The sequence below is a fragment of the Oreochromis aureus genome, linkage group 15, assembly GCF_013358895.1.
Source record: "Oreochromis aureus strain Israel breed Guangdong linkage group 15, ZZ_aureus, whole genome shotgun sequence".
NCBI classification, from domain to species: domain Eukaryota; kingdom Metazoa; phylum Chordata; class Actinopteri; order Cichliformes; family Cichlidae; genus Oreochromis; species Oreochromis aureus.
In genome coordinates, this window is record NC_052956.1 from 14056036 (window position 1) to 14081724 (window position 25689).

At 38.8% G+C, this 25689-nt stretch overlaps 1 protein-coding gene across 1 annotated transcript in view; it reads left to right on the forward strand.

The window, feature by feature from the left end:
* ppp2r5a (protein phosphatase 2, regulatory subunit B', alpha isoform) overlaps positions 1–25689 on the forward strand; it is a 57203-nt gene that overhangs the window by 14026 nt on the left and 17488 nt on the right. Inside the window, exons 2-4 of the mRNA XM_031744750.2 lie at positions 11900–12096; positions 24711–24812; positions 24929–25021. Of these exons, the coding sequence (XP_031600610.2) occupies positions 11900–12096; positions 24711–24812; positions 24929–25021 (392 nt within the window). The remainder of the gene's footprint in view (positions 1–11899; positions 12097–24710; positions 24813–24928; positions 25022–25689) is intronic.

A 25689-nucleotide genomic window follows, 5' to 3' on the forward strand; every position in this document is an offset into this window, starting at 1 on the left:
CAACAGATGTCCTACTCCTTATAGTAGAATAGTTTGGTACACAGGGGAGTTCATGGTCAACTCAGTGACTGCAAGGTGATCAGGTCCTGTAGCTGGAAAAACAGGCCAAATCATCACCCTTCTACCTCCATGCTGACAGTTGGTATGAGGTATTTGTGCTGATATGCTGTGCTTGGTTTCCATCAAATGTGGTCCTGTGACATATCCACTTTGATCTCATCTGTGGGAAGGCCATCGTTCCAGATGTTTTGTTGTTTGTTCAGATGCAATTCTGCAAACCCTAAACTGTAGTTCTGGGTTTTGTTTTGTTTTTGTTTGTTAAGAGAAGAGGCTTTTTGGTTTGTTTATTGTGTTTATTATTGAGTTCTTTCAGGCACGGTCTGTAAAATGTATTTAACAAGTAGCTACTATCCGTCTGCAGTACCCCCCCCCCCCCCCCAAACACACACACACACAAATAGTGAGATGCAGATAAAGTCTATCAGCAGGGGCACACATAAACACTCTCATACCTGCATGCATACACATGTGATAACAAATCATGCCAACCTTTCCAAACAAGCCATACTTTGTCAGTCTTTTTTCCAAATTTTCCTGTCATGAAAATTAACTTTTAACAAGGGCAAGTAAGAGTTTGAGATGTAGCTCTTGGGTGTTAAGGCACACATCTGAATGCTCCGGACCAGCAAACCGCCAAAACTTCTGTGTTCATAAAGGTGGTCACACTTAATGATGATCTATTGATCAAATGTAAAGGAGCATCTGACTTGCCCTCCCAATTCCTATGGAAATAGTAAGGCTGTACTTAGTTGTTTTTACATGTCTGTCCTGTGAAAATTTCCTACCTCACCCTCAACCTCACCTGCTGGATTTATGAAGTTCTGAGGAATCAAAAATGCTTTGAATAAAAATGCACCAAATTTCAGCCCTCCTTATGTACTTGCAGAAAATACATTAATAGTGTGAGGATAAATTTTTCTGCATTACTCATGTTTGTGTTTTGTAGTTTAAGTTAAAACTATTCCTGAGATTCCTTCAGCTGCCTTGTGGCTGTCATATTTATGCCCACATTATGTTAATGTGCAGTCTAAACAAATGTGGTGGCTTGTTCTTAAATCGCGTTGTACTTTCACCACAGTACTATCCTATCCAACCAGTTCAGCAACAGCAGTGTGACCTACCTGGCATCACTCCTGTCATGCATAAACAGACTTTAGTTAACTCTCACTTCTGTTCTTTGGTCTTTGTTTTTTGTTTTCCCCTCCCCACATATTTCACATTCTGCACATGTTCAAGCAAATGAAACTCTAAGTAATATATTTTAGTGTATTGAAAAGAAGGCCTTCTTATGTCGTTCCCTTTGTTTTTATCTTCATTGTAAAGACTGTGTACTTGTATAATGGGCAGGAATGCAGTCCTAAGCAGTAAAAGTTAATGCTGGGCTCATTATAAATGAGCACCTGCAGATGTGCAGACTCGAAAGCTTTTACTGTCTCCTCCCACTGTGAATTATTAGCTGGTTCTCTGAACAATTCTTAGACTGAAATTCTTTCAAAACCTGTCATGAAAGGAGGATTTTTTTTTTTTTTTAAAGCAGTCTCAACCCACAGAGAGCATCCCATGTAAAATGAAATATGCATGAGTAGAAATTATTATTACTACTCGTATAAGGGAGATGTCTTTTTGGTGGAGCGTCCCAGGTTACATGGAGTACAGAACATTCTCTAGCTGGATTGGCAGAGAGCTTCAGGGGCCTAAAGGTTACATCAGTTCGGTTTGTGTTATCAATTGGTAATTTTACCACACAAGTCTTAATCCTAAGAAGATTTTTTGTCTTCTTTATTTAACTAAAAGATAACTTTATCATCAAATGTTAAGCTGTAAGACATGGACTGCTGGGGAAAAATATTAATTTGTATGTTTTAAAACAACAACAACAACAAAAAAAAACTGTCTAGGTTCAAATGGGCTTCTGGAGCATTGCCAAGGTAATTGCACATCTAGGGTCTCGGGATAGAACTTGAGGACTAATCTGTCACTTCAAAGGTCACCTGACCTGCATGCCTCGCCTCAGTTTGTTTTGGTGTCTTTCCGCTAAGCTTTATTTCTGTGAAGTGTTGATGGGCATCAAAAGGCCAAGTATTAGTGTAAAGCACATGTGTCAAACTCAAGACCCGCGGGCCATATCCGGCCCGGCGTACATTTATATCCGGCCCGCAAGATCATTTTATATAGATTTTTTTTATTACTGTTATGCATGGCCCGGCGATATGAGGTGCTAATAACACACAAACAACAGATCTCATAATGCAGCGCTGCAGCCTCCTTGCCGAACACTAGGCTACCTGGGAACATTCCCGCGTCAATCAAGTCAAACTTCTGTTATTGCGAAGCTAGTCCCTCACAACGGCAAAGAGAAAAGTTGATTCTGATAACAGAGCCTTTCAGCACCGGTGGGAGACTGAATATATGTTTACAGACATTGCTGGTAAACAGTTTACCAGCAGGTTACATTGCTGGTAAACTGGTAAATCACTTATTGGAGCTGCATTCTAATGGGACACTCAAGGCAAAGTACGACACTGAATGGCCCACAGTTTATTAGTTCCATGCCTGAAGCAATGCCCCAGCTCCGTCTACATGCGGCTCGAACCTTGTGTATGCTTTCATTTATTTTTCCTGGGGTTTTTGGCAGCATGTTCATATTTCTAACTTGCATAATTTTGACAGGATATAGTTTTATGTAGAGCAAAATATTTAAAGTTAAAGTTTATTTTATTAAGTTTATTGTTTTCTGGAATAATATTCCTGTCTGCTTTTATTCAGATTTATGTTTATAAAACATTGTTTAAGTGTGTTCAAAAAATGTTTATCTTGTTTGGCCCGCGACCTAAAGTGTGCCTTGAGTTTTGGCCCCCTGTGGAATTGAGTTTGACACCCCTGGTGTAAAGGGTTCTTAAGGAGTTGATGTAAATATATTTGTTGTGTCTATGAATAGGTTAGGACTCCCAGTGTTTCTACCATCATGATGATTGTTCCATGTTGACAATGGCGATGTGTCCTTATAGTGGGCCTGTCACACATGCTGCCTGGGGCACAGAACTGCCCCGCTCATATGTTCGGTCTGGACCACTGGACAAGAGTAAGGTTTAAATTTTGGTCTTTTTCCTGTATGTTGGCCTTAAAAATGAATTACATCGTCTTACTGACGATGTACCCCCAGCCTACCACAAATAATAGATAAATGATTAATAATCAAATGGTTTTTTTTAATGTTTTGAAGTCCATTAAATTTGATTTGTTTTTGTTTTAAATTTTGCTCATGTGTTTGTCACAGTTGCGTCTAATGAGCCATGCTGACTTGTGTTGGGTAGTTTTCATTTCTGAACTGGTACCTAAACATGGATTTAAGTACCCAACAGTACCTTTCTTTTGGGACTTTACTAATTTTGAAGTAATTAGCTATAAATTTTATGATAAAAAATTAGTCCACAAGTCTCAGTTGAAATATTTTGTTACATATTTACTTCTTGCAAACCGCACCAGCTGTTTTGGTTGCTCTCTGCAATGTCTCTAATGTTGATATCACTGCTAAAGTATTTGAATGCTATAATATTAAGCAGCATGATCACATACTAAGGTTTCAGACATGCATGTTGTGTAATGTGTGTGTTTAACATAAATGGCATGCTAGCAAGAAATTTCATTTCAGTTGGTGTAAAAAAATAATAGTAAAAAAAAAATGCTCATCTCAAGTGGTTGAAAAAGAAATGCAATTGGCTTCTTTAAGTTTGTAAAGACATTTCACTTCTCATCAAAGAGGCTTCTTTTTTTTCTAAAAACGAAAGGTGGAGGTAGCCCTTGACCTACTATTAATGTTTCATCATTAACAGCCAAGGTGTGAAAATAGGGGTGGGCCTTCACCATCGGGGGTTGGTGGTGAAACTATAAATTACTAATGCTTGTAAAAATGCAAAGTTAAAATGTTAACCAGCACCATGAAATAAGTGTGATATCTATTTGATGTCTCACTAAAAGTCGTCATCATCATGCATGGGTTCAACATCTTTTGGGGTGTTATGCTTCAGTGAGAAATCTGTCGTTGCTGCATTGTAACCGCAAACCCCTCTAAACTCTATGGTATAACCCTACCTAGAAATGTACCTACATGTCGCGTCGACACAGCCTACAACTATAGTGAACCAGCCTGTTTAGCACCGTGGATACCTGCTGTGCCTTTCAGGTTACTCTTTTGCCAGTTTTTGAACCTATCAGTGACAGAATAACAATCATCATCTCAATATAAGGAATCAAAACCATAGCATTAATGAGGACTCAGATATGTCAGGAAATTCCTGAAGGGAAGTGGCTGAAACTGTTTAAATGGATCTGAGGAAATGTACAAAGATTTGGAGAAACTATAGCGACAGATGTTTTCCTACTTTTCAGCTTTTAGATATGTTTTGTCTTTGACCTTGTTTCCTCAGATTAGATGTGTTGGCCAGTTTTGCATTTTTGCACTACAAATATTGTATCAAATTTTGACAAGTGTAACCACAGCTGAGACTGTTTTTCGCTCACTGCCATTGCCATGTGTGTTTCTTGTTCTTCAACGTGTTGCAGGAGTGATGACACGTTCTTTCTTTCTTCCTAACTCACTTGGGCTTTGCTACTGAAAAAAAATACATTGTTGAAGTTCCCCATCTCAGGCTGTTCATCATCAGCTTCATAACATTTCCACAGCATAATTAAACTTCTTTATCCCAAAAGAAAGGCAAACCTAACCTTTATTTATTTTACAGGTTATTAGTTAATGGTTTGGCTGTTTAGATTCTGTGGCCTAAAATTCTAAAGTTTTAGAGCCAAACAATAAACCACTATGCAAGCCTTAATATCAAAGCAGGGACATGGTGCATTCCCTCATAGTGTGCATGAGAATACTGTGAGGCACTAAGTTCTTTTTTTTTTTTGGATTTGAGAGAGGACACTAAGTGCTGTAGCTGCACACTGGTATTCATCAAAATGTAAATAGAGGTTAAACACTTGAGTTCAGCTGCGCATTATTAAACTGTTACAGCTTTTTATAGCTATGTCAGCAGCGTGTTGTTAATAAAATCACCTTCAATAGTGTGAATTTCTATTTTAACTTTATAGCCAATGCCAAAATCCTCCCTGTATGTTCCCTCTGAATACTGCTCTTGTGCTTTCCCGTTGGACTGTTGCCCTTTGCTGCAGAGCACTCTTCATCAAGGGCACAACAAAACACTCATTGGGGCAATGAAACACGGGATGCTAAAATGGAAACTGATTGTGTAACTGCAGTAATCTCAGTACATTGTTTCTTTGTGTTCCAGCATCAATCATATTCAGATGATATTTTAAAATTCTGCTGTGAAAACTGCCCACTGTGATAAAACCAGCCATCCTGCATGTTGCAGTTGGCATCAAGATTTGTGCACAGTCTTTTGTGTCTGGCTAATATCAGAGGCTGACCTACGTAGGACTGAATTTGGCTGATGATTTCCAACTTTGGTTCCAAAATGTTTTCGCATTGATTAATCCTAAGAAGTGACAGCAGAATTTTACTTTTAAGTGCTCTGCTCAGAGTTCCTTGGATATCATGACCTTATTTAAGCAGGATTTGCCTTTGTGACGAGTCAGGTCTTCTCATATTTAGTAGAAGGTCACTGGAGAGCTGTTGTGTGCAACTAAGGGCCTCGGACAAACCAATACCCATCATCATTTCTTATCTGTAAACATCTTAACAACTTCCTGCAGGGTTGGGCAATTACACTAATTCAATCCCAATGATTAGGTTTTCACATGTTTTGTCTTGTGTTTAAATTATTGTTCTCTTTCACCCAAACTCAAAATGAAAACCCAACTGACATGTTCTATTCAGCTCTAACCTACATGATAGAGAGAGGAGGTTTGGCCAACACCATGCATAGAGGAGGTAAAAGTAAGGTTTCTGTAGGTAAACCTGTGGAAGCATTAACTGTTGTACAGATGGATGGTATGCTTGTAAAACCCAAACATTTGCCTGAAATGCTGGAAATTAATACATTTTTAATGGTTTCTTGACCGTGAGTCATTGGTCACTCTATAGCAACTAGTAGCAGTGATGGTACTTAATTGGATTTTTAATTTATATTTTTTTTAACCTTACCATAACAGTCCTCAGTCTCATAACTTCTGACTTACGAGTGCGTACATCAAGGTCTTCATGGATTATGAAAGTGGTTTGGTAGTTGAACATAATATAAACAGGTTGGCTCCCCACCAGGAAGGTGATGTTATTGACATTGTTTGTTTATTGTTTAGCAGGTTCCCTCAGAAGTTATAGATGTATTTGGATCATATTACCGGAGGTGGGGTGTAGCGTACCTTAGATGTAGTTAACACATATCCACACAAATTGAAGCAGGAAAAAAATCGCAAACTAATGTGGACCCAGATATCCTGCTGGATGCAGGGGCTTAGTTCATTCAGTGTGTGTGTATGCGTGCGTGCTTTTGATTAGTGTGGGCTGGTTTGGTTTCTGTGGATATGAGGGAACACAAGATATTTGCCCTGTGTGCATATTAATGAGAGCCCTCATGCTCATAAATCACTGGGTGCATGTAATTATGTACTCTGCTGGAACGGATGCTTCTCTCATTGAATATTGAACTTGTTCAATCTGTGCAATTAATTGTACAATGCTTCCACTTCAGCTCTTCAGCTCTTTTTACCATAGCTTTCTGCAAAACTGTGACTCTGTTTTCACTGTCTGTGCACGCACACCCTAAAATTTTATGGTGTCTTTTTTTGTTTTTTGGTAAAAGGACAGTTAAGTTTAATGTTATGAATGCAAAAGCTCTAAACATGCTTAGTGTATGTACACAATACATAGTGGAGAAGGTTTTTGACATTAAAAGTAAAACGGGGACACTATTAGGAATATTTTTATGACTTTTCATTCTTGTCAAGCTTTTCAGTGAACACCTCTACTCTGTATCGTAGCATGTTCATTTCTAGTGTTTCTCCATTAAGTTTTTTTTTTTTTTCTTCTTTAATTTGTGGCTCATCTGTTCATGGGTAATTGAATAATTCATGCCGTGTTTAGACTCTGCAGTTCTGTGGTTGTGGAGCTGAGATCATATTTCCTGTTTTGTCATCAAATCTGGTCTTTATTCTTCTTCCACAGTGCACAGTGTTTCTGTGAAACAGCCTGAGTTGTTCATGCAAGACATTTAAGTGTCTTTAAGATGATACTGAAAATACATTACACTGGTCACAACCCAAAACCCTAATCCTACACAACTTTAGAAAATCACTTACACCGTCTTGATGTAATTTAAACGGCATACATGACTCACAAAGTGGATCTGGGGTTGAAAAGAAAAATGGATATATAATTATTCCTTAGAGTCAATTTTGGTAGCTCAGTAAAAAATTCATAAATGGCTTTAACTGCGTCTCTGCTGATCTCTGCAGGCACTGAACTATAGAATCTTCTGACTATGAATGCCTCTACTGAGTGAATTTTGATGGCTGAACAAAAAGAGCCCTGAATTATAGGTTTAACTATTCATTACTGACCTTTTTGAACATCTTCAAAAAGACAGAGGGCCTTTAAATTACAGAGAAAGGAAGCATGATTATTCAGCACTACACAGCAGTTAAGAATAGACGTCATTCTTTGAGAAAATAGGTTTAAAATAAAATAATTTAAAAAAAAAAAACAGATTAATTCCAACAATTTACTGATGATTGGTTTGCTGAAAAGTCTAATACTGAAGTAAGACAGCATGTCATATGCTCTACATTTAGCAACACCAGACTAAATGTTGCCGACCGCCGTCATGAAGAAACCACATGTTGCACAAACTGTTAGTAACAGTATTTTCTGGGCTCCGTTTTACATTGGTCAAATTTCTTAAGGCTTCTGTAGACAGACAAATACCACAAAAAAAGAAGGAAAAAAAAGAAAACAAAACTGAAGGATTTGTCACTGTTCAAGCATTTTTGAGCATCAGACTTAGAGAAACAAAGCAAGTTTGGTCAGGACTATGTCATTGTTATTAGCAAACCCTACAATGACGTGAGTTTTTGCAGTAGTAGTATTATTTGCAGAAGTATTTGCAGCAGTGACTTGCTTAAAAGCAGCAGTTTTTTTTTTTAATAAATGTGACTACTATTGGCTATACTACAGTCACTCAATATACAACAAGAGTCCTGCTTTATCTTTAAGAATAAAAGGAGTGTTTGCTGCTTTAAAATTTGCATCTTTGGCGGCTTGATTAATTTGGTATTTCTGTCTGATCTCGCAGATGCTTTCATGTTCTTTGTTCTCGTTCATGGCTCCTTGGTTCTAATGGAAATATTTCCTTCCTTGGTAAGCACCCTGAGGAATTTGTGCACTAATGCATCTGTATGCGAAAGGCAAAAATAGCTCCACATTGGGGATAGCATCCACAGTGTCAGACTGTATCTAATAGGCCCAGCCATCCTTGGTCTCGGGCGAATAAAGACAATTCCCTATAAAGACATGAAAATTTTTTGCAAACTCTTACACAAAACATATTCTGAGTATGCAAAAACAGAGTTTGAATGATTTCTCTTTCCGTCAAGCAGTGGAAGAGAGGTTTGTCATTTTCTGCATGACCATGAAAAATCATAAATGAATCGTGCTTTAGAGAGAAAGATATTATTAATGAACTGAAGGACGTTTAACTTTAGACTCAAAGGAACAGAGGTGCATTTAGCAAATACCTTTGTTTCATATTGATAGATAAATGGGAAGACTTGTATGGGTGACACTGAAGCTACAGCAGTGATGGGAAGAAGAGAAGCGTATGGAGAAGGAAGGCAAGGGCTCATTATCCCATGCATATCCCATCATCTGTGAAACATGGTAGAGGCAGTGTGATGCTGGAGGGATTAAAGCTGCCAGTGGAACTTGGTGACTGGTGTTTATTGATGGTTGTAGTGGCAGAATTGTCTGGAGCTGTACTTTCTGCTCAGATTCAGTGAAATGCTCTAAAAATGATTGCGTGCTGCTTCACAATAATAAGTACTGACCCCAAAAGCAGTTTAAAAAACAATGAAGTCGGTCAGCTAACCTCAACCCACTGGTTCTTAAACTTTTTTTTGGGATGTTCCAGTTTGGTTGGGGGAAATAAAACTTCACAGCCCACAAACCCTGTGATCATTAACAATGGAAACAAGTTGAATGGTACCCCCCCCATGTTTATCCAAGAAAAATATGCACCTGCGGTTTGACAACCACTGCCTCAACCCCGGTGAATATAATTTTTAAGTTGCTTTAAAGGTCTGCACTTCAGTCCAGAGGCCAGTGTTCTTCCTTCCTTCCTTCCTTTCTTTCTTTTCTTTCCTTTGAATCCCTCCGAGACAATGATTTACTATCCTTTTAAGCTGAAATGACAGTTGCTGGGAACCAGTTAGCCGTGATTATTCCAATCTCATGTTTTCACTACAGGTTGCCTTGCTGGCTGGCCTTGAATGCAGTGGTCCTCAATATCAGCCTGTTGCTTCCCCATGAGTGTTTCTTTTTCTGTTGGTGGATGTACACAAACAAAAAGGGACAAAAAAGCAAAAATGTCTGGTACTTTGAGCCTTAGTGACTACTGAACACCATATCTGTATAAGTTGCTAGCCCTTCTAGTCATCAGCTGTCTTTACGTCCAGGTTAACATCCAGACACCTCTGTATAAAGTGCATATGTCATTTAAGTCAGGCCAGATTACTTTGACTCCGCTGACATGCAAACTCTTATTTTGTACTTGAAAGTACTGCAGAAGCACACTGATTGGACTGGGTATCATTTACTTCCTAAGTCTTAGGAGCATCAAGTAGCTGCTATTGTATATCAGTACAATAATTCTAGGTGCCAGCTAGAAAGGGCAGCAGCATTTAAACGTCTAGTTGAATAGCCCCATGTGTCATTACTTGACAAATAAAATATTTGCAGTGGGGAAACTGAGAAACTTTATTTATTTTGTACATAAGCTGTATTGCTCTTTCTTGGAGGCTTAACTCTGTGCTCCTCACTCCCTAGATAATACTGTGTGTTTAAATCTATCATGACTGCCCAGTGTGATGGCTCACAAATGTCTACCAATCACTGAGAGGAAATGTGAGCTATCCATGGGTCATGTTAACCACAGCACATCTAGGCTGCAGGGGGCATCGTGGCCCTTTTACCTTTCTTGTTCCAGTTTGGTATTCCGTCTGCCCTTTCTATATGGAATCCTTTGAGATCTGATACTTTGGAAAATTGGCATTAGGGCAAAGTAGTTGTTAACAAGCAAGCATTGGTACAGTTACACTTCCATATTGAATTCACTCTGAACAGCAGCCAGTGGTCTGGCCAGCAGAGTTCAGTTGTATAAGTTCCTCGTCAACACTGCTGGAAAATTTTCACTACGTGTCAAAGTCATTGTGAATTTTTTGGCTCTGCCTCACTGTGAGATCTCCACATGTCTCACCATTTCATGGGGGTATTGCCTGTTCAGTTATGTAATATCACTCAATAACACAGAGTCTCTCACCCTGACTGCTCATTCTGTTTAAAAGGTTCTGTAGCAACAGACTGAGAGAGCACAAATGTGTTTGCATGTTTAAGCCTGCAATATTATCGTTTTAATGATTTGGTAATTTATTATTTCAACAGTTCTGTCTATCAAATACTGAAAGATCTGACAGTGGCCCTGAGGGCAAATGCACAGCAGCTTAGGAACATGCCAGCAAATGGAAAAGCGCTATAAGAGCACACAAAACACAGTAGAAATTGAATGAAACACATTAGAAGTGCAGCAAAACAATCTCACAAAACAAAACAAAAAGTCTTTCTGTGACTGATTAGCTGCCAAAGTGACAGAAAGTAAACCATGCGAAGGATTACACTGAGATGTGCATAAAAGAAGCAGAGGGTTCATCAGTGTTGAGGGAGACAAAGATGCAGGCAATATGTGTTTTAATCACATGATTCATATAATACTGTAGATATGTTTCCTATTAGCTGTTTATTATTAGCTTGTCATGCAGCTGTTCAGTCACATTATTAGCTCCCCATAAATACTTTTGTTTTGTTTTATGATTATTATTTTCTTTCTTAGAGATATCGAGGGAGGACTTTTCTTTTCTTCTGTCTATTTGTCTGCGTTTTATTAAATTGCAGTCAATTTGACTTCTCATGGCCATTGTATGAATCACATAATAAGAACTCAAGTTTCTATCAGCTGTCTTCATTTCTGGATTACTGGAGTCAGAATAGGTTGCAGTATTTGCATAAAAATATGGCTTAAAATTAATCGATTGCCAAAAGTTTTCTGGTGATCAATAAATCAGTGCAACATATATATTGAATATTTATACACATGGAGAATGTAGATCTGCCTTATTCTGGTAGAAATGAAAGGATATTTAAAGGAGACCTATTCTGCTCACATGGACTCTACTAGAGAAGCTTTGCATGACTTCAATTTCAAAGTAATCTTTATTTATCTGATACGTGGCCTTTGTCAGCTCATCCACTGCCTCATGTGGGTGGAGCTTTTGTTCACACAGTCAGAGCTGAGTTAGGGATATCTGATAACGATGACTAGGTTGCCTCTGTATAGCAAATACATTTGTTGTAATGTCTGTCTGATCAGCAGAGAAGCTGTGTACTACTCATACTGTATTGTTTTGAATTGCCCATGGATGCCGAGAACAAAAATCACCCTAGGCAGATGTCCTGTCACACAAACAACTCACACCATCTTATAAAACATTTACATCATCATACCAACTTGACTCTTATCTATAACTTGTTTCAATGGGGAATAAAATAAAGCTTTGTAGACTATATCAGCAGTGAATCAATGTATTTCCTCCTTTTGTATGATTTCAGATGCCCTGTCCACAGAGCAGCAAGAACTGTTCACCCAGAAACTCCAACAGTGCTGCATGCTCTTTGACTTCCTGGACTCGGTCACCGACCTGAAAAGCAAGGAGATCAAGAGGGCCACACTTAACGAGCTGGTGGACTACGTTTCGACCAACAGGGGCGTTCTGGTGGAGCCGGCATACCCGGAGATCACGAACATGGTGAGGTTGCACATATGCATTTCAAACAACCTCTTGCAATTCCCAAAACAACAGCCACAATTAATCCCCACCTGGTAATTATTTAATAGAATAGATGGCTCATCTCTGTGTCCCGGTGTAACATCCTGTACACTTGAGCAGGATTAAAAAATGAAGGCTGATCTTGTGTCTAGACAGGCGTGCCAGCAACGCACGAGGTGCATGCTCCTGTCCTCATGCAAAACCCTTTTCCATTTTAAGCACAAAGGCCATATTGTAAACACAGAAAGAGCACAATATTATTTGATTTATTTAAAGTTTTCTTTCTCTCTGCCCTTTCCTCTCCCCCGCTCTCGGGCTCTTTCACCTTCCTCTGAATACAAGCAGTGTTTGTTAAAGTAGAACACATATGGGAAAAATACGGCTCGAGGACTAGAACTGGCCTGTGGGTTTCTCAGCCCAGCCCCTGATTTCCTTAAAGCTAACATTCAACCCTTCCGGCACTTCTCACTGTGTAAAAACAAACCTCTTCTGTGATGAACTACAGAAAAGGTAGCTGTGTAATACTTAATGTTTGAATGCAGCCCATACATTTCTTTGTTTTTTGAGAATTCAGATTTTATTTGCTTTAAAGGTAGAAATGTTTCTCATTTTAAGGTTTAATTTCGGTGTCATGCACATTGGCATTTCCGCAGTCACGAACTTTGTTGCATCATTTAAATTGCAGCATGAACTGCTAAATGTGCAATTATACTTTTTTTCTTTTTTTCTTTCTTCTTTTTTTTTTGTTCCCCCTCGGGCTCTAGATGGTCCTCAGAGAGGAAACTATGCACATAGGCACGATTGGTGTGCATATACTAGATAAGGCAAAGCTCCTGTATAAACCTACCGAACATAAGTCTCAGCATGTTGCTGTTATTTTGGAGCAGTTGATTTTAAAAACAAAAGTTTGTGCAGTTTCAATAGACTAAATCCAACCTGCTAAAGGTGTTTTTTTGACAGTCATGGAAGATCAAAACTTTCTTTGGAATGTGCTAGTTTTCACTCTGGATATAAGATAAGATGTGTGCTTCTGTTCCTTGTCTGGTGTGATTGCTCTCAGAGATTCAGTTTAATTCAGTTTTATTTATTGCCCCACTACATACCAACAGTCGGCTCAAGGTGCTTAATATTTTATTGTAAAGACCTTATTATATTAACTTCAACAATCACACGACCCCCTGTGAGCCAGCACTTGTCAACAGTGTTTATCAGATGTTCTTTGGAAAACTGTTATGTCTTAAAGGATTGTGGGAAAGAAATCACTTGTGTGGGGGGGGGGGAGCATACAAAGATAAGAGAGTAATACTTAAAATATCATATGACTCAAAAATAATAATGTTACCTTAAAATTACATCAATAAGTATATTGATGTAATATGATATGAGAAGTCAGAGTTTAGCACAACTTGGTAGACAGCTGAGTCTAGTGATTAATTGACATATTGTCTGTTGCAGAAGTAGGTTTCAGAATAGTGACCTGGGCATACTATGTTTTATCATGGTATAGACTTGTGGTTGCAGCCGGTGGCCTGAGCAGCCCGATTTCCTCCCACAGTACAGTAATGAGTCATGTGCAGCATTTAGAAACACAACAGTCACTGCTGCAGTGATTCACTCCATACTGCAGATCATCATGATGGATACCAGTGAGCACAGGCACAGCTGAGTCGAGGAGTCTACTTACTAATGTGGGCAGCAGTTCATGTCATGCTTTAAGCTACTGATTTAGGGTTTGATTTATGTGAGATTTGTAACTCTTAAGGTGTTTTTAACAGTGCAATTACCCAGTTAATGGGGAGATTATGGTTTAGCGGTAGTAGCACGTGGGAAGTCCATTGGCAGTCCATGGGCAGCTATGGACTGCCTGTCTACCTGCAGAGAGTGTCTGTTGTCAGATGGAGGTTGTGTCAGAAGTACAGCCGGTCTGTGGGCCACTCCTCTTTGTGCTGTTGTTGGTCCGTCATCTTGCCACAGAGTAGAGTGGCATTATAACATACAAAGAACTGAAGTGAAATGGTGATAAAAACACTGAAAAATGTCCACTGCAGTCATTGTCAGTACTACTCATACTGTATTGTTTTGTTTTTTGTTTTTTTGGTTGGCTTTTTTGGGTCTCTCATTCCTGGTAAACTCCACTGTTGCTCCTTTCTATGTTCTGACATTTGACAACTTACAACATCCTCCACGTCAAGGATGCTGCAGTTGCTGTTTTGGAGTACTGCACAGGACCAAGTTTTGGGCAGATACTTCTGCAAATAGACAAGACTGTTATAGCAAAAATTAATCATAAAGCATCTGACAGTGCACTGGAGACCACCATGAGATGTATTTGTAGGGTAAGGGTTTTATACAACCTCATGGGGGGGGAAGTGATCTTGAACAACAATATAGACATAGGTTTCCGGTGGCTGGGGTGTAGTGACCTGGTTCTGTCTGGGTGACCCATTTCTTTTCTTTTTCATATTTTCTTTTTCCTTTGGTGTCTTTCTTTCTTGTCATCATAATTCAGTTGATAGAAATATGAAATGCATTGCCAAACCCCAATGTGTCTTTAAACATATAGAGTTTATGTTCTGTTCTATTTTTGAAACTAAAACAGGAAAAGAAACAAAAAAGCAAAACTTGTTTACAACTGTACATCTGCAAATACTAAATAATGCATATGCCAATGCTAATATGTCTTCAGGGTTCAGGATCTTTTCCCTTACACACTGATTGCTTTGGTCAATTTTAGCTGTAATTACATCACCAGCACACAAACTTCAAGCATCCACACCATGAAAAGAGAAATATTACGCTGACTTTCAGATTTTTGTGGTTAAGCTTTTAATGCTCTCACAGTAATGGCAAGTTGTGATCTACTTGCTTAACACCATCTTTGCACCACCTGTCTTGCCTCTGTGTTGCTCCATGCCTGTAGGGAGGGCACAGAGTTGACTAGCTAAACGCATATGCATGCACACATGGCATATATTCACACTCTCGTGGTAAATAAAAGCTTTTTAGATGGTTATTTTGCGGTCTGCCTCAGCGTGGCATGAGAGATTGCTTCATATTAATTCAAAGTAATAAAAACAAAACAAAAAAATCTGTTATAATTTCACTCCTAGAGTCATCATAATAAATCATATTAAGCCATTAAAAAGCAATAGCTGTTGTGGTTAATTTAAAATTTATGCACAAGTTATTATTTATTTTCCTGCTCAGTAAAATATGCTTTTATCTGATGTGTGCGAAATACGCTTTTGCACTTTTTCAATCATGATGTGTGAATAGTGTTTGAATGAAAAGCGGGGGGAGCAATTTAAAAGAAAAAAAAAAAACTCAAATCAAAATGTAGTGATGACCGTTTCATAGCAGTAAATGTCAACGCTGATGCAATTTGTTTAGCGTTTTAGTTTGTAGAAACATGGTTAGTAAGACACCAATCAATCAGTGACAGCTGCGCCCAGCTGTCACTGTATGTATGTCATGGGCCATGTAGACCAGTAGTTTATGGTAGACTCAAATGCACAAGTCAAGAAGAGCGTATTAACAGGTTTAAAAGTCCTTAATGCACAAAGTAAATGAGAGATGACTTTAAGATGTCTCTGGGTGATTGGGGCAGACCATGAGGGAGGAGAGAGCCAGTATTCTGGGAGACTCGAGGAGTTATTTCCCATGATTTTTCACAAGGTGTATTCAGTGCGAGTCCGGAGGGTTCAGGTTACCTGAACTCACCTCAACTTAACTCTACTCAGCTTCCGTCGTTTTTCATTTCAGTTGAGTACCACTACATTGTCGGTGGGGTTGTTATAGCAAGGCTGTCCAAAAGTCCCGTGACCTCATTTGTATGCAACGCAAACACAACAAAACAATGTAGGACATTGAGGCATACAGCCCACTTTGATTTTAACTGGGCCAGACCAGTCTAACTCTGCTTTCTATCAGTGTAATGACACATTTAAAATATGCATTTAATCCCTGACAAGTCTTACTGTGAGAAAAAGAAGTTGAGTTTCAGCAATATGCCATTTTTTCCCACATGACAAATGTGGAAAATTACAGAAGTAGTTAGCTCGTGGCCTAGACAATTGTTCAGTAGATACTTCTATAGTAGAAAGTGAAAATAGGAATAGGTAATTATTTATTTATAGTACTAGATAATCATTTATGCCGAGTTTCAAATGTGGCGGGTTTGATTCTTGTAGAGAAGTTGCTCCCATGACTCATCCAGTGAGGTCAGTCGCTGGCCAAATCAGTGGTATGCAGTCTGTTGACATAACATTTTCAGCTTGACTCAGCTTCCTTGGAACCCTGGCCGAATAGGCAACAAAAATGTACCAGGTACTACCATCTAATGAAGAACCCTAAAAAAATGAGTAGAGTTGAGTTAATTTGAGACAAGTAGGTGCTAGTGGAAAAGAAGCGTTAAAAAGCTGAAGGAGAAATCCTGAGGGAGAGGCCACTAGTTTGTTTTTCCACAAGAGCAGAGAACATCGGAGGGTGAGCAGGCAGGTGAGTTGAAAAGGTGAACCTGTTAAAGGCGGCTTGCAGAAGTGAGAAGTGGACCAGCTCGACCAAAATGGATAGCTGATTCTGGTAAATAGTCCACACTTCGCCTATGGAAGCAGGGAGACAAAGGAGTTAGCGCAGGGAATCGACAAGTTTGCAAGAGTAACATAGGTGAGCGTGATTACCAGACTAAGGAGACAGACAATCTGGCAGAGACTGGGTGCACAAACTGGTCCATAAATGCAGGCTATTAATGAGGGTGATAAGTAACAGGTGGTCAGGCTGCAGTGTGGAAGTCCGGGCTCCACCCAGAAGGTGAACAAACCTCTGCTCAGCTCCTCTAGGACTCGGGAAGAGTTGAGGGGCCAGAAAATGTCATAAATAAATAAAAAAGCAAACAAGCCAGTGTAGGACTATGACACTGTAACCTTGAATTGGACACATTCTTACAAAAGGGGGATGCTTTCTTTCAAGGTCGGATCTCTGCCATGGTAGTTTCCCCACCAGCCGGTTATCAGGTTTGTTACTTTAAACACTCCTGGCATTGTCATTTCTTTATAATCTCATTTGTCAGTGCTGCTTATAATAGAGAAACATGGGTTGAGCTTAAAGGGTAACCCTAGTTCAGAGCTGTCTGTACAGACAGGCTTCTGAAAGAGGTTAGACAAATAGCAGCGACACTATCAGAAAGCTGGTTTGATAATAGCTCTCCTGGATACTCCATGCTTGGCATCACATGATAATGAAGAGGTGAGTAAAGTGATGGCAGTGATTCTGCTGCAGAGAGGACTGCTTTGATCACAGGAGTACAAACAGGAAGATTTCTCATCTGAGTGAAAGGTGGTTTTAGCCTTTTCTGACAGCTCTATAATTAGTGTTACTTCACCTCTGTCAGACAGTTTTGATTAGTTTGTCATATGGAAAGACTGCAGGTTTAGCTGAAAATGAGATAACTCCCCTTTTATTCCCTTTAACTCCTACATTTTTCATTCACGGCATTCAGTGCTTGCACTTTTCCCACATCTTCCTCCCCCTCTCTCATCCTGTGTGTTGCTAGGTGTTGGTTGCTACTGCGCTCACCCTAAGACTGACCCAGCTTCCCATCATCAGCGAGCCTACGCTGGTTTCAGCTGCAGCACCGTCACTTAAGAACAGCTCTTTTTGAATCCTCCTACGTCACTTTCACACGCTTCATTTTCCCCTGCGTGAAAATTTCTCACTCGCCTCCCATATTTGCCATCCTCCTACAGTATTTTGTCTTGTTTTGTCCAACTGTAGTTATTTTTCAATATTGTGTGGTGACTTGGGGAATTAAATAAGCATGCCTGCTGCTTGCGTGGTGAAATATGTTACATAGACGGTGTGAATCAGTAAGTGTAGGACAAAGAATAGCCAATGAAGTTACGGCTCTTCTGAGATGTTAAATGCCTTACTACCAGTGGTTCAGATTATTTCTTGTTCATTACTCTTGAATGTTGTGGGCATTTGGCTGTCATCTGATTTCAGCTCAGTCAATGATCTGTCTCCAACCAAGAAAAATAAAAGTTAATAGAGGTCATTTATCTATCTTATCAACTTTGGCATAGTCTACAGATCAGGGTTTCTGCTTGAGGACCGATGAGGAAGTCAGATGCACAAGTTTCATCCTTCAAAATGAAGAGATTGTAAAATGAATTTAGATGTCTGAGCACTGAGTCATATTTAATCTCATTAAAGTAGACATAAGTGGACAGATTTCAGCTGAGTAGACACAATGGTATTAAGCCATATCATATTTTCTGGGTCCCTTAAATGTTTTTTAACTTTATTATTTTTTCTACCTTTTTTGAATGTTTAAATAAAAAAACAAACATACATTACATGTGAACAGCAACAAGATAGATTTGCTGACTTGAAGGTTGTAACGTTTTTTTCTAAATTATGCAAATATATCAAAGTCATGTTTGAGAGTCCAGTGGGACCTTATAATTTACACTGGCAGAAACCCTACTATAGGATAATATATTTTACAGGCATCTTGAAAGTTACCTAAAAACAAGTGATGCATCCTCGGATCTGGTCAGACCTGAAGCTCTAAATCTTTATGTACTTAATAAGTGGAAATTAATTTTCCCAAGAGGCCACATGAGAAAAAGGGACTGTTGTGGAGGGTCACATCTATAAGCAGAACTCAGTTCTGGTCAATATTAAACTGCTACTGAGAAGAGTAGCTGTTACAGTTAGGCCCTAATTGTGCCCCCTTGGGAAAGTTAATTGCTCACCTGGATGTGCTGTGTTGCATGTAATTATCATGCAGAAGGTATAAATATAAGGTTATGTGATGTGCCTGTACTGTGTTCTAGCATTGCTGGAAAAACCTGAGTAGGTGGTGATATGTTTTGTAGTGTTCCTCTTACAGATTAATCCACCATTATTGTGTTCTTTTGTGAATTTGACTAAATAACACAGCGTCTTTCAGGATAACGTCGCGTTTTGTCAGTTCGTCATAGTTCTGCTAACAAGTTGGTAGTATTGGCTCGATTCAAACAGTGAGGGCTAAAATTGGGTTTAGTGTTGACTTTTAATGGATGGAAATGCATGTAGTACTGTATGTATTTAAAGCTACTTTTGGATGCTGCTGTATTTAGACTGAGGATCAACCGTGGGTACCTCTCCATGTTTAATAATTTGGAGTCACTATAGAATCACTGAGTTTTATGTCTTTGCTATTGGCTGTGAACAGCTCAGCTTTGAATGTTTATTTATTTATTTATTTTTGGAGAAGTGTTTTAGTGGTCTTTATGTGTGTAGAAGTGGAGCAGCAAAGACAATGAAGCCAATTGGCTCGTTGCAAGAAGGAGGTTGGAGACGTGACAATAAGCCACCATCTGAATGAGTCTCTTCCTTATCTAGTCTTTAAGTCTGACATCCTTGGCCGTTTCCGGGTCCAAACTCTTCTTCGGGTCCCAAAGTCAAACGAACACTGCAGCATCACTGAGAGTTAAAACTGTCTAAATTCTTTCATCTTTAATAAAATGATCAGCATTGCTGCTCTACCAGGTGTAACGGTTAAGTTTAACATCCAGCCAGGCATCCACAAAAACAGAATTTATGAAATTTAACAGAGTTAGAAGTTAGCAGGAGGTTGTCTCACTAGTTTCCACCCAAACATAATATACCATGTTCTGACTGAGAGATTTCTGAAAAACTTCAAATGTACTGCTCTGCTTTATCTTCCGACATAAATGAAGACAAAGAAATAACTGCAGTGCAGGATGCTGTAAACGGACCAAACAACAATCAGGAAAAGAACTGAGAAAATTCATCCACAATATAAGGTTTGCCATTAACATACTGCTGCATGGGCTGCAGTTACATCGTAAGGTTTTAAAAACTGAGCTTTAAAATGAATAGTGGTAATAAAAACCGAGAGAGGCCGACGGTGATCATTCCCCTTTTTTTAGGGGCTTGTTCAGATTAAATAGAACAAGAGACAAAGCATTAAAACATGTTAAAAACACAACAGCCTTAATAAACCAGAGTAGTTAGGACCCGAAAGAAGAGTTCAACTGTCATCACTTAATGTAGATATGCTATCCGTTCTTTAACTTCTAGTTGTTGAACAGAAAGTTATTTTTTACCCAGATGGTTTAAAAACAGATTACCTAGATTTTCTAGGGTTTGCTTAAACTTGCTAGGTCCAGTATATTAAATTTTAGTATTTCTGGTTCCTGTGCAAATGAACCCAAATGTGGTTTTGCATGTTACCTCTTGGAGCAAGTGATGGACATCTTTCCCTATTTTCTGATATTTTAGAGGCCATATTATGAGTCAGTGAACAGGGAAACATAATCTTTTTTTTCTGTTTGGCTTAGAAACCAAAATACACTGGATACTCTGGGTCTGGCAGATATTGAATGCTTTTGTTTCGTACTGTTCCTAAGAACAATCAACCTGAATCTCCAACTGAGGAAGTATAACATTTTCAGGCTACCTATCGTTTGTCAGTATTTGGCTAAAGAATGCACAAGATGCTTGATGTAAAGGAGTTTCAATTGCCAGGTGGTGTTTTCATCTGCACAGAAGCAGCTACACAACACTATCAGACTTCTTTTGAAACAGGAAGGACACACAGGCAAATACCAGCACAGTACAGGAACAGTGGCGAGCTGAAGGGCTCATTCATCCTTGAAGGGGATGGGGCTGTGGCATCACCGGATTGAACGTCATACATTCCTTTCAGCTAATAGTGAAATTAGACTAAAATAGTAATGAAATCAAAGCTGGATCATCTGGATGTCACCGTAACCTAAGCATTGTTATTGAAGGTTACCATGCTCAGTGGACACTACCACCAACTCTGTATAATGTCAGAGAGACTTGGCCAGAGCTTCAGCCGACACAAATCCTGTAAAAACCTGCATAAATTAAATCGGCATTAATCCAATATAAAAGATGTTCAGCATTTTTTAAGCCCTTTCTTTATCGTAAAGTAGGTTCGGTAAAATCTCTTTTAAAAAGTGTTGTTCCTATACCCCTTCACCAAACAGGACACATGTAATCTGATAGGTATTGGAGCCACTGTTTTAGGCTACAAAATTTCTGACAAATAAACACCAATATTTCATCTCTTAGAAGTGGGGTGGAGAATTTGCTGGCTGTCCAGAGTTTTGTTTGCTTGTCCGAGTTGAGTAATTTAGATTGCTTTCAGGCTGTTGCTCCATGGACAATACAAAGTATACATTTTGGCTATTAATCGAAGTGAAAGAGATTGTACTGTTGCAAGAGCAATCATCATTTGTTCGTGTTCTTGGGGCATGTGCTTGAAGCTTTAGACTATAATCTGGTCATGTGCATTGTGATTTTATTTAGAAACGTTTTAAGGGGCTTTAAAACCAAAGGCAACCCTGAGACAGCCGAGCAAGTCATGGAAGGGAGCTTCACACGCACGAAATGAAAAGTGAACGTTTTTCCACAAAGACGCTGACCTACAAAACATACATCCAGTGAGATTTTTAACAGTGACAGAGATGGAAATTTTGGCAGCAATCATTTCACTCTGAGAGAACTGTTAATTTTGTCCATCTCAGCGTTCCTGCTTTATAACGTTCCTCAGGGGATCACAAGAAAAGTCTGCATTCACAAGAATCACAACAGCATATAACCACAGAAAATGTACATCTCTGCTACACATATTTAACACTTTTTTCCTATGTGCTTTAAAAAACCCTCTCTTCTTTGTATTTTGCTTCCAAGGACCCTAGGGTTTCTTTCTTTTTAGTTTTTTATTTTGGACATTCACTCATTTTCAGTCCTTGTACCTGACCATTTTCAGAGGAATGTTTTTTGTTTTTTTAAAGCACTTAACTATAAATCATTCAAGCATAAAAAGGGCACTTAACTCAAGGAAAAACTGCACACAACAGACAACTTGGCAAAGAACCAAATTTAAATGATATATTTAGGCACTTTGTTACCAGCACAAAAACAAATTTTGTTTTCATGACAGGCCATTTATTTGGTGGAATCAATGATAAATGGCAAAGATGACGCAGTTTATCAGGCAGAAAACTTGACAGATATAGGCATGGTGAGCAGGTTTTCCTTTTAAATCTTTTTGGGGGAATGGACAAGTACAGGACAAAAGAAGTGGCAGGCCCAAAAATGATCTACCACAGATGAAGGGCAAAAGGCTGACGTATCTCAATTTGCACAAGAACTGGCCTGAAAATCAGGAGAAACTGGTCTTATGTAGTGGTTAGTTGAAACTTGAGTCCAAATAAATCATAATCAATAATATACTAAGGAGGTCACTGTGATACAACATGATGCAGTACCATCTGGGAAGCATCTGGTTGGCAGTGGCTTCATTTCTCAGCATTACAGTGATCCCAAACACACTGCCAATGCAGTAAAAGCATACCTGGATAGAAAAACACAGTGGAGCCCTATGAGTCATGGTTTGGCCTCCCCAGAGCCCGGACCTCAACATTATTGAAGCAGGGTGGGATCATCTTGCACATCTTAGTTTAAGAAACTTGCGCAGAACTGCTGCTTTGGATGGACCTGATATCGGTCAGGAGTCGATGCCTATGTGTAAGGTCACATTAATTTTGTGGTGGCAAAATTATAAAAGCCAAAAAGACTTAAAAAAAAGGTCGGATATAGTTGTTATAAGGAAGAAGTGCACTGTAAAAAATTAGCATTAGAATTTTAATTCTTTTTAAACGTCAGTATCAGTCCAGATTTTTGCAATCTGTAGATCATTAATTACTATATAATTACAACTCTTCATTCCTCTTGAGGTATAAAATGGAAAACTTGTGTAAGCATAATTGCAGTTTTGTGTTTAGGAATCACAACAAATCAAAGTGCTGTAACTCTACTATATCTATGCTATTCTTCTGGGACTATAACAGAGTCCCAGAAACCGAGGGAGGCTCATAGATTGTAGTTTCAAATCCATGTAGAATGTGGTTAGTTGATAGCATTGTGTAACAGACCTTAATTATATGTTCTAGTAAGATATCAGTAATGTTCCAACTTGCTGTGTAAATGTAATAACGGCATTTGGATGGAAAGTTTTCAGTGGATTACTGAGCTTGTCAGAATTTGGGCTACTGTCTGGTTTCAAATTTCTTTCCTGCCTTCCTTTCCCATTAGTGTCAGTTGGATTTTCCAGCTGCCAATAGTTAATTTGATGTTGTCTTTATCACTTCAGCGTGACAGTGTGCATCCAATCACATAATGCTGGCTTTTCCAGCACCCTGCTGCCCTGTGTGTCACTCTCAAATTTACTCTTGCTAAAAATAACAAGGTGACGGTGACCTGTCTACCGGTGATTGTCTCTGCTACAGAATTTTAATAAGGGGTTGCAACTCATGCAGAATTGGCAGCGTTTTTTTGCAGGTGCTGTCCTGTATTGGCAGCAGAAGTACAAGTATGAAAATAAAAAAAATTAGGATAAAATTGTTGCTTTTTTTCTTCATTTTTACTACAAATCTCTTTTTTCTTTTTTTTCTTTTTTTTCTTTTTTTTTGCTCTTGTGTTATAACCAAGCATAACCTTTTCCTTTACAGCAAAGCCCCCCCCCCAAAAAAAACCCTCCAATTCAGTCACTGTTCAGACAAGATGACTAAAGCTTAAGTTATACTTCTGCATCATTCTGTGTAGAGCTCACAAGGTAGTCTGTTCCAGGGGCAAAGTTTGCAAAAGAGGCAAAATTAGGTTTCCAATCACAACATACCTGCAGTGTAGATTTAACACACAGCATTGATCTAGAGTAAATAAAATTCACAAGGTTTCCAACGCTGGTCCTGTGAAAGAATATTTAACTGTTATTCTGAGGCTGAGCCCTCATTTCATCTCTTGTCTGCACCTGCATAGGGGGCAGACCAGCGAGACAGGCTTCGTGGTCAAAAACATTGACGTTCCCTGTGTTGGCCAGCACCTTCACTTGGTTTTTAATTATATTGAAAGATTGAGGATTACGTTTAATAATTCCATGATATGTCAGTTAAAAAATAATCATGTTAAACAATCAACAACCTACCTTTCTCTACCGCTTTTTTTAGCTGGCCTGATCTTATCTCTAAGATCTTATCTCTCCAATCAGGCCATACAGCAGTGGACTATAATTTATTTTGGTCCACCAGGTAGCATCAGTTGTTTGATATTTATATAAATTTTCTGTACCTAAACTCAATAAGAGCTTTGTCACACTATACAAGGACATGATGTTCATTTACACTACTTCACAATGTGTGATTGAAAAAACAAACTAATAAAAAAACAAAACAAGGCGGGGTGTGCGGATCAGCATTAGTTGAAAGCCAATTATAGTAACAGATTTTGAATAAGGCTACAGGTAGCTAGTATCAGGAAACTAAATGCATCGTTGGTTAAACACAACAAAACGAGAAAAAAAACCTGTAGACATAAAAAGCTGAGAGAAGCCGGAAAATCCAGGTCGCACTGTGAGAAGCATAGAAGTAAAGAATATGTGTGAATAATGTTGTGTTCTTCTGCTGCATTGTATTCCATGTACTCCTTAAATGTTTAACCCTCGTCTTTCATTTGGTTGGTTTTTAAGTTAATGAATCTCTTCCTTTCCCATGCAGATCTGCACCAATATTTTCCGGGTTCTCCCACCAAGTGAAAATCCGGATTTTGACCCAGAAGAGGATGAGCCTACTCTGGAAGCTGCATGGCCTCACATACAAGTAAGGATCTTGTGTTTCACTCTCTGTTTTGAACCTCTCTGATTTAATACTTTTGTGTCACAACCTCTACAAAATGCATATTCCTATTTAAATTGGAATTTTTCTTGATATTCCAGCTGGTCTATGAGTTTCTTCTGCGCTTCTTGGAGAATCCAGACTTCCAGCCCAGCATTGCAAAGAGATATATTGATCAGAAGTTTGTTCTGCAGGTGGGTTTTTGTTTGTTGAAAAGAAAGTGCATTGAATTATTCTTTTTATTTATTTTACTGATTGCAAGTAGTTGTGGAGACCTGCTGCTTTGATGTGATTTCATAGGTTGCCTCCCATCAGGTAACCTGTCTCCAAACTTTCATTGTCCAACTTAGACTGACTGCAGATGCTTTCAGGCATCAGTTGAATCCAGTTGCTAACTTGGCTTCATTCAGTGGAAGACTGATAGCACACTGACTCTGTGTTACTGCCATTTTACCACAAAAAAGTCCCTTTAAACATGGAAACTGACCTGCAGACCTTTTTCAAACAAGACGTCTTCAAAGAAATCATTTCCAAAGCAACAACGTCTAAAGTGGTTCAAAAGTTGGCAACACTAGAGGAAAAGGAGCAGTCTCCAACCACTGTTTTCATTAGTGTAGTTGTAATATTAAAGGCCCCCTCCAAAGAGCACTTCAGACAACTTTCTTAATGATGATGATGTAAATAAGCAGTTTCTAAATTAACCTACCAAAACCAGGTTATAGGGATTTAACAAAAACAAGAAATTGTGTGTTTAGGTCAATAAATTAGAACCAGACAAGATAACATAAACCTTGTGTGAACCCTTTAACCCTGTGAACATTATGTGTGCAGCATTGCTACAACACAACAGTTGCAGCTTTAG